The 17,216-nt window shown below is 37.4% G+C and overlaps 1 protein-coding gene across 1 annotated transcript; it reads right to left on the bottom strand.

Annotated features, from left to right (window-relative positions):
* Positions 1–5,816: 5,816 nt before the first annotated feature.
* On the bottom strand, positions 5,817–15,553 carry rnaseh2a (ribonuclease H2, subunit A). The gene is made up of 9 exons (XM_063476436.1): positions 15,469–15,553; positions 13,936–14,071; positions 13,228–13,299; positions 12,820–12,946; positions 12,647–12,734; positions 11,168–11,305; positions 10,541–10,628; positions 6,894–7,017; positions 5,817–6,584 (listed from the first exon to the last, which is right to left on the bottom strand). The coding sequence occupies exons 2-9, from the start codon at positions 14,060–14,062 to the stop codon at positions 6,422–6,424; spliced, it is 927 nt and encodes a 308-aa protein (XP_063332506.1). The 5' UTR covers positions 14,063–14,071; positions 15,469–15,553; the 3' UTR covers positions 5,817–6,421.
* Positions 15,554–17,216: the final 1,663 nt, after the last annotated feature.

The raw sequence follows: 17,216 nt of genomic DNA, 5'->3' as shown, positions 1-17,216 counted from the left end.
GGAACACCTTTAATTCACTTTAGTGCATGGCCTAAATAATAAACATGAAAATAAAAAGATCACTTTTTGATTTTATCATGGCCAATCTGTTGTATTGACTTCACAGGTGTATCTTATAAAGTAACTGGTGAGTTCATGTCAGGGTCATAACCTCTTTCTCTTCACAGAAAACATCTCTCTTTCATAGATGTGCAGAAGCTTACAGTCCAGATACCAGTGTGGGGCAACAGAGACACCACGTGGATAGGATCGGCTATTTCAAGCAAAACTAGCTGGCCTATGGTGAATAGGCAAAGTGAAATGTTAGGCCTCTTGAGACAGCCCCACAGAAAATAATTTATCTGAATTTTAGGACCAGCGGTGTCTGTGGAGGTTCAGCAAAGCACAGCGGGAGTTCATACTGCTGACCCACAGAGAAGAAGCAGCTTGAGATCAAACTACTTTCAAAGCTGTGGGAATATGCAGCAGTGACCTTCAGCAAATGCAAAATGACGCCCATATGAATATAAATTAAAAATAAAGCGGTGACTTATCTGCTGAATTGTCTTTAAATCTTTAGGCAGAAGAAGGCAAACATGAAATGTCAGGCAGACGTTTCTGCAGTTTAATGAAGAAATCCTCAAAGGTCACTTGACACAGATGATGGCATTTACGAAACATTTAGCCATCTGATATTTTTTAATAAGATGGTGCAGACTGTCTTTGATATTATATAAAACAAAATCAGTAATATTATCTTGACTGTTTAAATACAACTTCATTGCATCGAGCAGCTTTTTGCATCACACTGAAAATGCGAAATCACAAAAAAGAGAGATTTGTTTTGAAGGGCAACCCTTTTTTAATCACAAATTGAAATTCACATTGTTGACATTTTCATGGAAATGTCAACAATGTGAATGGCCTCCTTCACATTTCTCTTAATTACAGCACAGTTTTTCATGCCATAGCAACAGATCTTTCATTCTGAAGATACTGCAAGTGATAACCTTATTACGTAAATGTTGCTTGGGTGCTTACAGTGAAACGAAAGTACACCCAATTCTAAGTTTTACATATCCATCCATCACCTTACATCACCTGATTTAAACACAACCTCAGATGTACAGAACCTAAGCATATTACACTGTGTTATTATTTATTTGATTAAAATTTTGGCAGTAAAGGGTTGGCAAGTAAAGAGTTATAAGACCAAGCACTTTTTTTTTAAGATCAAAAATCTTCCCATGACTGGAGGTCCCCCAAGGTCAGACTGTGCAATACTCAGATAAACTGCAATAAAACAAGAGTTAGCATATTAAATTTCATGAAAGTACAATTAGAAAAACACTGAACATGCATGGCTTGTTTGGCAGGGTGAGGGCATATGTCAATTAAAGCTTGGACCAAATTGGATCATACAACAGGACAATGATCCAGCACATCTACAACAGAATGGCAAGAACCCAGTCAAAGTCCAGACCTCAACCTGACTGAAAGGTTGTGATAGGAATGTGCATGAACAAATGAGCACAAACCTCAAGGTACTGAAGCGACACTGTAAAGAAGTGTGGGCCGATCATGAATCATGGAGTGATTCACACTGTTTCTGCATTTTGGCTTAGCTTTCGTTAAATAATGACACAGTGTAATATGTCATGTGTTGCTGTTCATCTGGGGTTGCATTAAATAATTTTAGAACCTGGTAAGGACCATATGACCTGATTTGTTTAATTATGTCCTGGTATGTAAAACCTTAGGAGGACTGAAGGAGGGTGCTCTTATTCACATGACTTTAGGTCATGCATCTCTATTACAGACCTTGTTAAGTTCAGTCTGACATTTAATGGGTCAGAGAGCAGCAGAGGGAGTGTCTGAGTTGTGATTAGTTACATAAATAATTCCTATTTTTGGACAAAATTATGCAGTGTGATTTTCTTGTCTCACACAACTACAACTGCTCCACCACCACAGATTAATTCATGAAAGCTTTCTGTGGTAGTAGTGGAAAAGAACCAGTGCAATCCAATTAAACAATTAAAGAGATGAACTAAAGAAACTAGGACTACGCGTAATGAGAGATTTAGAGACCTGCTGACCCCTTGTGCCTGGGTCAAGACAGGATATGTTCCTCAGTGCTAAAAGTCAGCTCAAATTAAAGCTGACTGTACAGTCTGACCTTTGGTGGAAGCTTTTTCTTACGTCTCAGTGAATTCAGAAATTACTTTTTTACGTGTACAGTTCACTGTATGCTGTATATATGTATATGATTTTCACTCATGATCAATGATATCAGTTCAATCACAAACCAAATATGTTAATAGCGTTAGGAATTCTAAACAAATAATGTGGCATAAACAAAAATGATTGGGAGTAAAATAATACATTTGGGCCCGATTATCAGTGTACTGTTTAATGCATAAAATGTTGAAAAATAGTTTAAAAATCCCCTCAGAAAAATCTTTCCTGATTTGTTTCAGCAAAAGTCAAGGACAAAATCCACAAAAGTCCTTTCAGCGTCGCTGAGTGTAATAAAATATAAGAGTATTTGCGATATAAATCATATAGAAAAAGAAGAAAGATGAAAAATTATGTTGGCTTTGGAGCATTTCATTAACATGCTGGGGTTAAATGAGAACAGATTATTTAAAATGTATCAACATTGAGCGATACTTATAGCTGCAGATATTTAATTTTAAAAAAATATTTGGAAAATATATTTACAGAATGTTAATTATAACTTTTAGGTTGATGTGTGTACGTGTCCTGCTCAGTTTCCTAAGCTGATGTACTCTTGCCTGCAAATCAGCCTGGATCTTCCATTGATCCTTTTCAGTCAACAGCTCAGCTTTCTTAACGAAGGGGGCAGACGTTACGTGGTCAGGAAAAAAAACAAAACACAACAGTCCTCTTTGATGGTCCTCAGTGACTCACAAAATGTTTGTAGGTTCTAGTCTGCTTCACCTCATGCCTTCTTTTCTTTCTTTTTACTTTTTGAATATCTGCCTCACTTTAGCAGGTTGAGTTTTTCATGTTTATTTCTCTGACTTGAATTAATCTAAATGTGGAACGTACTTAAAGTTTGATTTAAAAATCAAAAGAAATATTTGGAGGGTTGTTTTGTCATAAAATGTTAAGCATACCTGTTCAACTGCTCATAAATCTAAAAATAAAATATCTAAACAGCCAAACACATGGCAGTAACTCACTGGCATGCAGATAAGGTCAAAATGATTTGCTTAAGTTCAAACTAAGCATCAGAATGGGAGAAAAAAATTTGATCAAATGTTTCTGAAAGTGCATCTGTATTGGTGTTGGTGCCAAATGGGGTGGTATGACTATTTCAAAAACGGTTTATCTACTGGGATTTTGTCACACAATGATCTCCAGTTTATATGCTATAATCTGAAAAAGAGAGAGGCAGTTCTCTGCCTTGCTGATGTCAGAGATCAGAAAATGACCAGACTGCTGCAACCTGATAGGCAGGGAACAAAAGCTCAAATAACTACTTGTTACAACCGAGATCAACAGTAGAGCATTTCTAAATGCACAACACATCAAACTTCGAATACATGGGCTACAGCAGCAGAAGACCGTACTGTCACTCCTGTCAGCTCAGAACGGGACACTAAGCCTAAGGCTACGTTCACACTGCAGGTGAAAGCGCATCAAATCCGATTTTTTTGACCCTATGTGACCCATATCCAATCATGGTATGACAGTGTGAACGGCACAAATCCGATTTTTTCAAATCCGATCTGGGTCACTTTCGTATGTGGTACTGAATCCGATACGTATCCGATATTTTAGAAAGCGACTGCTGTTTGAATGGTCAGGTCGCATTAAATCCGTCTTTTACGTCACTGACACAAGACAGACGCCAATTATCAGCGCCGGAGAAGACATCGTGAATGCTTCCTGGCCATCCAGTGTAGACGTTAGTGAAACTGTTGGGAAGACAACGTTGGAGAAACGTGAACATTTTATTTGTACTGTATAATCTGCAGATTCTGACGGAAATCTGCAACTATCCTTTGAAGCAATGCTCCTCTCTAAAACAGCAATAAGGATAATTATTAGGTTTTTTTACTTTATTATGTAAATAAAATATTCTGCTCCCTTAATGGGGATTCAGGTTCAAGGTGGTAGTGCAATGATGTGGGGGATATTTTCTTGCCACACTTTGGTCTCCTAAGTGCCAACTGAGTATCATTTAAAGGCCACAGCCTGTCTGAACACTGTTACCGACAATGTCCATGACCACAGCGCATGATGGCTGTTTCCAGCAGGAAGACACTCCATGTCACAAAGCTCACATCATCTCAAACTGGTTTCCTTAACATCACAATGAGTTCACTGTACTCAACTGAACTTCAGTCACCAGATCTCACCTCTGGCATGTTGTGAAACAGAAGATTTGCATCATGAATGAGAAACCATAAATCTGTAGCAATCACGTAATGCTATCACAATCCATGATATGTTCAGCATCTTGTTCAATCTGTGCCACGAGGAATTAAGGTAGCTCTACCAAGTATACCTAACGAGGTGGCCGATAACTGTATGTTTACAAAGTGCAAGATTGTATTCCATATACAACGCTGCCAATTCACTATGGAACAAAGACAGGATGATCTAATAGAATTACATTACGCAGTCCTAAGCTGAAATAGATCTGCCTTAGTCATATGTACACGTGGGCCAACCGCTAACTAATCCCATTGACGCAACAGGACATCGAGCTCCTCAAAGGACTTAGGAGGAGTCTGGGGAAGTTATAAATGACCATAGAAGAAGGATCAAGAAAGGAATCAGCAGCACAGAGTGATTCAGACAGCTCCAGCTGAGGCTACAGCAGCCAACTTGCCTTGGAATTCAGCTTTCTGACATCTGACTACCCTCCACAACCATGGAGCCTGTGGCACAGACAATGACTGCCACGACAGCCTTTGACAGAGAAACTTTCCCCAGGAGAGCTCTGAGAGCAGCCCCCAGAGGAGCCTCATCTCACTTTGTGGGGAGCTCTATCATCATCCTTTCCTCATTTGCCGTCTCCAGCTTAGCTATGAACTGCGGGAAGAGGATCCAGGAGTCCAGAAACAAACCCAACAGCAACTAGCAAGGTGGAGAAATGGATTTCCCTCCATAGCCAACAGCTAGGCTAATCTAGCCAGAATATATTTTCATATTCATATGACGGGAGCTGGAACTCCTAGCCAGCTGCCTTTCATCATCCTGTAGTAAAATGTGATGCATCATAAAGTGTCCAGGAGAAAAGGCCTAGAAGAGGATGAAGCGTGGAACAGATCCGGAAAAAGAATGGCTGAGATTCCTGGAATATAAACATTTGAAGATCATCTAAAATTCAGCTGTGCTCTCTAAATGCACATTGTTGGATTGATACAGATTACAGAGCGGGCTTTAAAGAAGAGAAATATATGCAGTAATGCCGTCAAACCTCATCCTACTTCTACCTCATATCTGTAGCATGTAACACTGAAGACAACAGAAGCTAAAGATGATTAAGTTCCAAATATCGGCCCCTCGGTTGTGATAAAAAGGCAATGTACTATTTTATTTTTGAGATGCTTAGCAGAAGTTTTTGTAACATGTTGTTTTATGTTGTTTCTGTTCCTGACAACCTGTCTGTTAGGACTCATGACTCAAGAAAAAACCTGGACCGTCATTTTTATTTAGTCATAATATATCAAAAGACACCATCTCCCTACAAGAGCTGGATACAGAATCACTCAGTGTATTATCATGTGAAATTCAACGACAACTACCAACTGCTGTGAAGTATTTAAAGATTGTATTAAGATACTTAGAGCTGTACTACATTTTTCTTTGAAATTACAAATTTACATAATTAAAGGCTATTTTATTGTGACAATATTTATGTTGTTTTTTTGTTAAAATTAAAGACGCTTGTTTTAAGTAGCACTGTGTTTTATTCTCAACCTAAAAGCTACCTAAGAGCTACAATCTGCGGAAAACTGTGCAGAGTATGAAGAGTGTTCCAAATCTGTAATGGACCACTTCCATCGTTTTTTACTGAAAGTACATAGAATTAATATGTTCTTTAGATTTGCGATGAAGTTTAAGATTTCACCGATGTCAGACTTTGATGAATAATTTGTTCTTCTTGTGTTGATAACTCGAATAGTGGTTGTTACATTCTGTTGATGCTTTTCATTTATTTTACCAATGGAGGGCAGTATTGGCATTACAGACTGCAACGCAATCCAGCAATGAACCCACCCTCGTTCTTGATGTATGGTACAGAATGCAGAACACACTTTAAAACATATTTAAACAACATCTTTATATATAAAAACAGCTACAAACAAGACAAATACAGACAGATGACTGAAGTTACAAAAAAAGTCCCACAATGCATTTATGACTTCCAGGATGTATGTGAAGGTCCTCTAACGTGTCTTTAGAGTGTGTTGAGGCTCTTCAGCCTCCGCTCAGTGAAGAAGCGGTGTGCCTGGTGGGTTGCATTTTGGTCGTTACCTCCAGCTGATACACTGAAGTAGGACAACACTGACTTGTTGTTCTGCCTCTGCGCTGCCTTCTCGCCATCCTCTTCATCATCGTCCCTGAGAAAAGATTTACGAGGACAAAGACTGTTTTTTAAACTCAGTGCCAACTACTTGTCTCCTAAGGTCAAACGATTAGCACAGAGATTAAGTGTAACCTGTGATCTTGCAAGTATTCTTATCTAACAGACACACTGAAAAACAAAGTATTTTGTAAATACACTATGAGAAATTGGTATCAGCCAGATCTGTGCTCACAAATAGCAGAAACAGTATAAGAGCAGAATCACAGAAGGACAGATGCTGCTTTAATTGAGGATTTCAAAACAAAAGTAGGACTGATCAGAATAGAGTTTGAAGGCTCTTTACCAATGCACATTAACCGCTTTGCTGTCCATTAGGGTTTGGGCAGTGCTCCAGCTAAATCGAACAAACTGAGGGTAACCAAATACTGGGTCGAGGTACTTCAACAGCCACGTTTTCGTCTTGGGATCTGGAAACAAAGAAAAGAGTGGGACTCAGTGCTAGTTTTTCTACAAAACTTTTACATGCAAATAAAATTATTTTAGCATAACAGTCTTAAGTAGGCAGTGTTAAATTCAACAAGTGAAATGTTATTTCAAACTGTTAATCCCAACAATGTCCGTTGCTAATTAAAACAGTGTCCCTTTGATGTAAATTGTAATGTGATATAACTTCAGGTTACTTGTGTAACCCCGGTTCTCAGAATAGCATGAGTGAGATGTCTCACTATGGGATGGGCCTGACTTCATCATCAGATCTTAATCCACCGCTTAAATCATATGGTAGGGATATCTGGATCTGTCCTAAAGTGGTTCACCTCATTTCTTGTGGATAGAGCACTTTTAGTTTCAGTGGGAAACTTCTGGTCAGATATAGCTAAATTTTCATGTGGAGTCCCTCAAGGATCGGTTTTAAGCCCCTTGTTATTTTCATTATATATTCTTCCTTTAGGCCATATAATCAGCGGTATCAAAATTATTTCCTACCATCTGTATGCAGACGATATCCAATGATACATCTCCTTTAAAACTTGGGAATTAGACAAATTATCCCTCTAATGGACTGTCTAAGGAAATTAATGGTTGAATGACAAACAATTTATTGCAGTTGAACGCAGACAAGACTGAGCGTTTAATTCTTGCCCCAGAGAGTATCAAGCCCCAAATTAGTCAAAGTCTGGGTCCTTTCTAATGCTCGATTAAAGCTACTGCTCCGAATCTTGGGATAATTTTGATCAGATCAAGTCTGTGACCTGCTCCTGCTTTTTTCATTTATGAAATATTGCTAAACTTAGGACTATTGTCTCCAAAGGTGAAATGGAGATGCTTGTCCATGCCTTCATCTCCTCCCGGTTAGACTATTATAACCCACTCTTTTCCTGTCTGTCTAAGGCCTCCTTAAATCGCTTTCAAAAATGCCGCAGCAAGGCTTTTAACCCACAGTAATAAATTCTCCTATATCACTCTCATGTTAAAATCCTTGCACTAGCACTAACTATGTGATATGCTTTTATACTTCCTTTATATTGTTATATTGTTTTGTTTAATATGCTTTTATATTCCCATGTGAAGCACTTTGTAATAGCTTCTTGTCTTAAAAAAGTGCTATATAAATAAATTTTACTTACTACTTACTACTTTACTTCAGCTCCCAGGATGAAGTTGAGAGTGCTGCCTCTCTTTCTCTCTCTCAGAGATAGAGAAGGAGAGGTGTCTCGCCCACCCTGTGTGTCCTAAACAATTGTGTTATGGGGACATCTAGTTGCAGAATATGGTTGTGACACCTAGTTAACACTAGCACGCGTAGGGTGTTAAGCTTCTTACAGCATCGGCTATAGCAGTGTTTCCCAACCACTGTGCAGCAGCACATAGGTGTGCCGTGGAAGATTATCTGGTTCGACTTGATTAGTACTCTAAGCAACCGGCATGAGTGATGGGCAGAACAATTATTCTCTTCCACTAGAGGGCAGTACAACTACCTGCTTTAATTAAATGAGTTGCTAACTGCCAGGAAAACAGAAGACCACGAAGAAATTACATAATAGTCATGCTGTGAGACAATGCAGTGCGTAACAGCAATCGATAAATATTTGAAAAGAAAAAGTAGTCAATTTGACCTGGGTCCTGTTCAGAGCCAGATGAAGGCCCTAGCATGAGAAGTGGTCAGAAGAAAGCAAAAAAGGTAAACTGGGGACAAACGAGCCCATTCCGCTATACCTGGTGCACGGGGAAAAATGATCAATATGCCTTATGTGACATTTTTGTTTGGTGGTGTGCCGTGTGATTTTTATAATGTGAAATATGTACTGTGGCTCCAAAAGGTTGGGAAATACTGGGTTATAGCATGGTTACTGAGGTGGGCAGCAGTGCCCTCTTGAGGCAGTAGTGCCATAGTGTTGTTTATTGACTTTTTGAGCGCTCTAGACCAACCCCAGGGCCACGGATTGGTACCAGTCCGTGAGTTGTTTGGTACCGGGCTGCGAGAGTTGAGGCTTGGGTGTAAAATTTATGGTTTACAGGATTTTTAAAACCGTTAACTCGTTTTCCCTGGGTCTTTTCCCGTGTTGTAGTTGAGTGTCTTATTTTGTTATTTTGAAAGAAATATTTACGCATCACCATAGCGACCAGAAAGCATTAAGGGGCAGAGAGGAGGATTTTATTCTTAATGTTGATGGCGCATTTAAGGAGGACGCTGCTAATAAAGTTACACAATTACACAGTGAATTTGCGTTAATTATTATATTTACAAAATACCACAGTTTTTGCCTTGGTTGTATCATTTTATTTTGCTGTATTTATCCGCGACACGGTCCGTGAAAATATTGTCTGACATTAAACCAGTCCGTGACGCAAAAAAAGTTGGGGACCACTGCTCTAGACTGTGCCCTCTACAATGAGTCTGGACGCGGTAGCGGGACATGTTGTGTGTACCTGTGTGACTTAGAAGTAGCAACAAGCAACATACTCTGCAGACTTGGTGTGCATTTTTACTCTAGATTTTGTCGCCACAGCTAGCCTAAGCAGGTTGAGATATGCTTCGAAGCGAGAAGAGGTGTTTAAATACCAGTTACATAATACTGTAAGCTATTTAACAAATTTCCCACGCGTGGGACTAATAAAGGTTATCTTATCTTATTTAAGGGTGGGTGGTTCTGTCCAAAGTGGTAGTGGCAATCACCAGCCAATCAGGATTTGTGGAATGAGATAAAAACTTCTGATGAATGAGCTTCTGAGGGAGGCGCATCCCATAGTGAGACAGTGAAACGAATGCTAGAATTGAAAACCACATTTCCGTTTTTTGTATTACAACACAGGCAAGTGCCAGCAGCAGATCACAGATAATCTTAAGCCAGGCCATAATTCCTTCAAACTTAGTCTTAATTACTCTGCTCAAATCACACAGTTTTTAACTAAAGCAGGCTATTTGTGCCAAACACAAAAAAAATAACAGAAAAAAAATTAATTGGAATTAATATGAATACAACCATGTATCTTTTCATAAAAAGTGTCAGCATTAAATATATTGTATAATATATAAAGCTGATACAGAAATGAATTGTAAAAAAACCCCACAAACATTTCCCAAAGAAATGTTTGGTTTTTTAAATGGCACAAAGGCAGTGATATGTAATAATGTAATAAGTCATATTTTTTCCATTGAGGTTAAAATAATTCTACACTGTTTATGTGCCATGTTTCAGTTCAAATTTTCACTGTGTGGCCCACCCCAGCTTTAACAGCTACACTAAGGTATATTAAGTGCATTAAGTGCATTTAATTTAAAGTTAACTAGGTTAATATGACTTACCATTTATGGTCAGTGTAGAACTTAATGTTTGTACCCACACTCACAGCAACATTTCAGAAGTTTGCTCTACTTAATTGTTCCACAGCACTAACTTTACATACTTTTACTTAAGCAAAACAAACTTTTAGTTTAAAATAAAACATGTTATTGTGGATGGATAATAACATATGTGCATGGTTTCCTACCATTAGGGTACCCTGAGCCATAGTCTGTATCCACCTCTCCCAAGTCCTCTGCAAAGTTCCAGCCTTTCACGACACGATCCCTAGCAACCTGTAAACCAAAAAATAGCACCAGAAAACTCTTTAAGAGCTGAAAATATGAAATATAAAATATGAAAATTCTTTAGTAACAGCAACGGTAGGTCAATAATCGCAAAAGGAAAATTGCTCCTTTTGGTCTGCTGTCTACTGCAGTAAACCAGAAACCATTAAGTGGAGAAAAAAACATCTCAATGTAAAATACTGAATATTTGAAGAACCAAAACTCTGTTTTCTACACTAAATAATTGCATAAGATATATCACTAAAAAAAAATACCATAGAAAGTGTGTAATCCTTACACGAATAAGGACATAATTTTGCATTATTGTTCAAATGCTTCTCTTTAGCCTGATAGTAAAGTTGTGCAAAATCCAATGCACAACTGTTTTGCATTTACTACAGCTTGTAAGAACTACTTATTTCAATACTTCAATAAAATATCTGAAGGTAGCTTCACACCCTAGAGATAATAAAGTACCAACCAACTCTAATAGCCAAGGAATTTAAAAATAGAAAAGACTTAAATCCAGCTGAGGACTGGTCACTAACCTTTGCACAGATACTGGCTGCACTCACAACTGGAAACAGGGAGTCAGCTTTTGGCCTCACAGTCACTTGAATACCTGGAAACCGCTGAGAGAGTTTATGCTCATACTTGTCCGCTGGGCCAACTGTGTCCACATAAATCTGCACAACACCACAGAGATGGTAAAAGTTAAGACCGAGGCAAATAATACACAATGAAAAAGTCAGGTTGGATCACTCGGAGCTACAACTTAAAACAGTTAAACAAAAAGGATAATTACTACTTCAAATATAATAAAGCTGGGATAAGATAGCGATTTATTATATTTTGGTTTTTATTTGACGATACAGTAGATCAGACCTGGGATGTACGGTCCTAGACCACCTGTAGTGGAGGTCATTGGTGGACTGTTCTGCACTAATATGCCCAGTAACATGAGGGGAAAAAAAGAAGCATTGGGGAATGTGTCCATCTCAAGGCATAACAAGACAGATAGAATTTGCAGGAAGTATGGAGTTTCCATTGAAAAACAAAGCAGACAACTTTGTTTTCCGATGGAACTTTTTCTCCTTGGCTCTACATAATAGCTATAAAGTCTGCAACACATTTTTCGATGTTGGAAAACAAAAAAGTTTGAGGTCAGTGAAAGTTAGGCAACTGCAAGCTTGGATAGGCTGTAATGGAATAAATTGCAGGTGTAATGGCAGGTATTATAACAAAAAACAAAAAAAAAAAGTCTGACTTTTGAAGCAGATGCAAGATAAAGTGTCTGAATGGTGACACAGGCTACCACACAGCTGCATGTGGCTCATTCATGGGCAAGAGTGTGGGACCCGAGAGCAGAAATATAATTTTTTTTTTTTTTTTAAGAAGAAAGGCAAGCACATCCAGAGCTCTAAGGTACATAATGCAAAGCAGATTTGTTGTTGATGTGTTCATATTTTCATCTCAGGTATTAAACCCAACTTGAATTTACTTGTTCAAGCCCAAAAAAGATTCTCTCATTGAAAAAGGAAAAAAGAACTTAAAAACTGCAGATGAAGTAATTAAAACTATAACCAAAATAGCAAAAGTGCTTTGTTTAAAATTAAAATTCTTTGAAATTTTACAAAAACATGTAACTTTTCTTCTTTAATATTTGGAAATGTTGATTAAATAGTGATAAAATATTGGTGTTTTTACTAGGTCTATTTCACATTTTCATTGCCTAATTGTAACATCTTCTCTTACCAGAAACTGTTTATACAGACATCAAGAGAGTTTAAAGAGATTAATACTGAGCATAATTTAACCCACCTTATTAGTGTGGCTCTCCACAATGCCCCCTGCCCCTTAACTGCCCACCCACACAAAAGTGCACCCTTAGGCTGGAAGGACAGTTTCAAAGCACATTTAGCTTTTAGGAACATAGAGGAAATATGACCTATACAGGACATTGCGGACCCTATATTAAAAGAATAACGTGCACATATTTAAACATTTCATGTAAACTGTTTACCTACCTCTTTAAGCTGTACTCCACTGTCCAAAGCATACTGTACAAGGTCTATTGCTGTATCGTGTGAAAGGGCGTTGAGGTTGTATTTTGTCCTTGAAGGAAAAATAGACATTATGTTAGTCTGCATGAATGATGGTAACAAACCTCCAAGTGCATGGCGCTGTATGCGCAAATTACCTCCGTAACATGCAGGTAGAGATGGTGTTTGGCGACAGAATCTGCAGAGCCCACCCAACATAACTCTTAGCTTCATCCAGTTTTTCAAAAAGATTCTCTCTTTCTGCCTCTGTCAGGGTTTTTGAATCTAAAAGAAAAGCAAATAATCACTGAAGACACAATGACAAATTGTATCTTCAAATGTGGAAAGGAAAACGCCGGGGGGCTTTTCATGCTCATTTATTTTCTGGTGACATTTTTAGTTACTGAAACAAAGTAAATAATGATTAGCAAGCTTCATACTTTTCTTTCTTTTTTTGTTTAATTGTCCGGGAGGACAGCAGTGACAATGAGTTTAAAGCATTATATTCAGAAAGACTGCTGCGTTTTTCTCAGTTTAAATACAGCAATACAAGCAAACTGGTTTACCTGCTACTTTCAAGTCCTTCAGCTCCTCCTTTTTGGAAAGTGGACAGAAACATATCCCATACACCATTGGCCCTGCATCACAAGTAACATCAAAACTGTTAGATTTCTCTACTAAATGTACATACTAATTCACCCAAAACTCAAATGGCAAATAACAGGGAGACAACAAACATCAATATCAGCTCATAGCTACATGGTTGGCTCCTATCAACAAATAACATGGCATTTACCAAAGGTTAAGTAACTATCTTGTGTCAAATATTTCCACTGCCTTAATGTTTAAGGACAGTGAGATGATCAGAAAATCTGTTGGTTTTTAACCATTAAAAATGTTCTCCTTTTTCTAGCAAAGAAGGGATATTAGAAAAAAAATACATTAAAAACAAACATTTAAAAAAAACATTGGACAAACTGTTCTTTAACACTGGTATTAGACCAGAATTTTACATTCTGTGTATCCAGACCAGTAAACAAAATTATTAAATTTTAAAATAAGTTGTAGGATAAAATTTCAAAACATTTTATGAAGCTTTTTAATTAATTTTCAATCAAAGGTTATAATTTGCTAAATTTGGCAAACATTTAATTTAGTTAAGTGCAATTTTAACACTATGTTTCAGCATAACTTTACATACATACTTTGCACTCTGTGTTTCAAATATAGAAGAACCTCGAGTGGTTAGCTTAGAGTAAGTAAAAGTTACGTACCCAGCACAGGCCCCCTGCCAGCCTCATCAATGCCAAGACAGCAATCCTCCGTTTTGCAGACTTTAGGGATCTCAGAAACCAGCCGGCAGCTGACGGAGTTGTCAGCATCAAAGGGGCTGAGGTCCATGACTGATGGCTGAAAGAACATGCAACATTAAATTAAATTTGAAGTTGATTTTTGTCTTAGTGAGTCACAAAGTAAGGCGTGTATTTATTACTTTACTTACTTTAAACTTCTGTAACAGATGCCCCTGATAAATACCCTCCAAACTTTAATTAAAAAGTCTAAAACCAAATAAATAAATAAATAAATATATATAAGGATCAAATCCACTACAAAAATAACTGAAGCCTAACTGAAGAGAAAACAAATACTGAAAACTAAAGGAAAAAAATTAATCAGAAAATGCAAAACTTTTTAAATTAATTTTTTTTAAACTCAGAAAAACTGCAACAACACACTTAATACATTTTGCTGATGAAGCGGCATCATTTAATGCCCTGTATAGCATCTAAATCAGATGTGTCAGGGCACACAGTGGGGTGTTAATGTTTTGACAGCATTGACTGACGGGACCATACATTTGTGCAAACTTAAATAAAGTGTGCGAAAAACAAAAAAACAAAACACGCTTTAGGATCAGGTTAAAAGTTGCAGTGTGTAAAATATCACTGCTAGAAAGACTGCAGTAAACTGAATTTTGTTTTCAAGTCGATATACTAACTATGGTGGCTGTTGAAGGACAAACAAGTTTCAGTCAGTCGAGAGAAACCAAAAACATTAAATTTAGACTGCACCCCACAAGGGCCGCAGCTGGCTGGCAGGTTTCTACTACTGTTTAAAAAAAATAAAAATAAAGAGAAAAAAATTTCTACACACTATATTTAAGAATATTTTAATATCAATATTTAGCAACAAATCAGGAAAAAAAAAACCCTGACATGTAAGGTGGGTAAGAAAAACAATGAAAAACTGACTCATTAAGTTATACACATTCAGACACAATGAAACACACACAGACCTACAATCGGACATAGACTATTTCATCACTCAGTACAAACATGTACTGTTTATACGATTGGGGAAACCTGCAGTCAGCTGAGACTGAAGAAGTCACTTGGATGAGTGACGAGACGTTTCTCCCAAAAGACGCTACGTCCAGATGAACAGAACCAACTTTTGGAGATTTACTTACCTGGATGATTGAGTATGCATCAAGATGCTTCTTTTCTCCTACATTTACTGCATACACAGAGAAAATTGCCACATTTCCTTACAACTTTAGAGAACTGATTTTTTACGGCGATTTTATTAACGGAAAAGGTGCATTTCAGAAGAAATATGAAATGCTCTGTTATTATCCGTGTGGCTGCTGTGAGCTTAAACGTTAGCTAAATGCTACGCGCCACTCAAACGGACAGTTTTAACCAGCTCGCCCTGGAGATTTGTGTTCGAGTCATTAGTTTAGGCTGCTGGGATAAAATGCCAAAGTAGCACACATCGTCATAAACGCAAGCAAAGTTTATGCTGACCTGCTCAGATGATGAAAACACCCCAAACTTCACCTGACGAGTACTTCTGTGTGCACCGTGCAGCAGATTTGGCGCCCCTGGATTGACGTCATCATCGGTTCTTCTTCTCTTGTGTTTGATGGCAGTTCTAATTCTCTAGAGTTGTATTACTGCCACCCCCAGTTTTTTAGTCAATCATTTCAGTCTTTTCTTCCCCCGTACCGATTCCCTTTAGAGGGCCGCAAGTACCAAAATTAGTTAAATAAATACATTATTAAATAATCAAATAAAAGTGTAATTAATTAATTAAATAATATTAAATTATAAATTATAAATAAGTAATGTATTGAATGTTTTAAATGAATTGGACAGCTAATTAATACAATAATCATATATTAATTATTTAATTAATTATTCCCTTAATTAATTAACCAATAAAAAAATAAATTGTTTAATTATGTATTTATTCCCTTTGTTTTGGGACTTGTAGTCCTCCATAAGTCCCTACACTGAAGTTTTTAAACTCACTGTCACCGACAGGAAAACTCTAATAATCTTTATTCTTGCATCATTCCAGCACAAAGACGAAACATGCTGTTTCTCTTTCTGAGCCAGTAACCCTATAATATTCCCTATAATGAAATTTTGTATAAACTAGTGTACTATTCTTTGAGTCAGAATGAACATTCCTGTCACAAGGTAGAAGCGACAATCAGGTTTTGGAAAACTGAATTGTACGTATCCTTTATTTATCCAGATACAAAGGTCTCATTGACTTTAGAGATGCCTTTTTAAAGAGAGATCTGGCCTAGAGGACATCAGAAATTGCAACTAAACATGTTAAGAGGCTAAAAAGGACTTGACTGATTACAACAAGTACAATGATACAGAGTCCTAAAGACACTTGCAAAACAGATCATTTCATTATTAACTATATAGGCCCATTAATATATCCTGTTGACTACAACCTATTTACCAATACAAGAAAATATATTAGACCTTAAAAGCACAGAGAAACTTCAGAAATCACATTTTGGCACAACATCGACAGACTCTCTTGTTCTTTAGAGTTCGGTGGCAGTTGGCATCATTTAGAGTTGCATTACTTCCTCCTTCTGAACTGAATACACTGCCATCAACAGTATTTGTAAGGCCAGTTGCTTTCAACCACCCACTAATGAGTTTCTTTCCTCTACTAAATCTGTACAGCTTTAATTTTAACCCTAGCCAATCCTTGCACATACATAACTTTTTTGCTGCAGGAGATGAGGATGTGCTCTACTGTTTCTGTAATAGCCATGAAATATGATCCGTTTAAGTTGCTGTGACCAGTTCTTATCTGCTCTTTATCTTATTTTCGGTCTTATGTCTTGTTTTTTGCCTCCTCTACTTTATTTTCTGTCTCATGCAAAGGTCTCTTACTGAGCTTTCCCAGCTCTGTAGCCATTTTTTTTAAAGTATTGACCAAACTATGATATTCCTCTTTGATTTGACTGAAAAGTTGGCATCAGCTAATGAGCAATTCATAACTGGGATCATGATGATTTCTTTTTGCCTTTTTAGTTGTTAAGTATGCTGACACTCAGTCATTATTCAAGGTGACAAACTACCTCACATTTGGAATGGTTTGCAAATGTCAGCATACACGAATCTCACAAATGTGGTTAAAAAATAAATGTTTTGGTCTGTGCCTGGACCGATACTGTAACTCAAACATGATTATGAGACAAAACAGCAGCTGAAATCATATTTCACATGTTTAAAAGAGC

Source organism: Pelmatolapia mariae, linkage group LG6 (genome assembly GCF_036321145.2).
Source record: "Pelmatolapia mariae isolate MD_Pm_ZW linkage group LG6, Pm_UMD_F_2, whole genome shotgun sequence".
NCBI lineage: Eukaryota > Metazoa > Chordata > Actinopteri > Cichliformes > Cichlidae > Pelmatolapia > Pelmatolapia mariae.
This window is presented reverse-complemented; position numbering and strand designations above follow the sequence as displayed.

Bases quoted from the DNA above. Each gene is read 5' to 3' on its own strand.
- rnaseh2a (XM_063476436.1), bottom strand. From the start codon at position 14,062: ATGGACCTCAGCCCCTTTGATGCTGACAACTCCGTCAGCTGCCGGCTG. The intron at 11,306-12,646 runs GTAGGTAAACAG...GGTGTTGTGCAG, and splicing joins GTGGAGTACAGCTTAAAGAG to ATTTATGTGGACACAGTTGG. The intron at 6,585-6,893 runs GTAAAGAGCCTT...ATCTTTTCTCAG, and splicing joins AAAGCGGTTAATGTGCATTG to GGACGATGATGAAGAGGATG.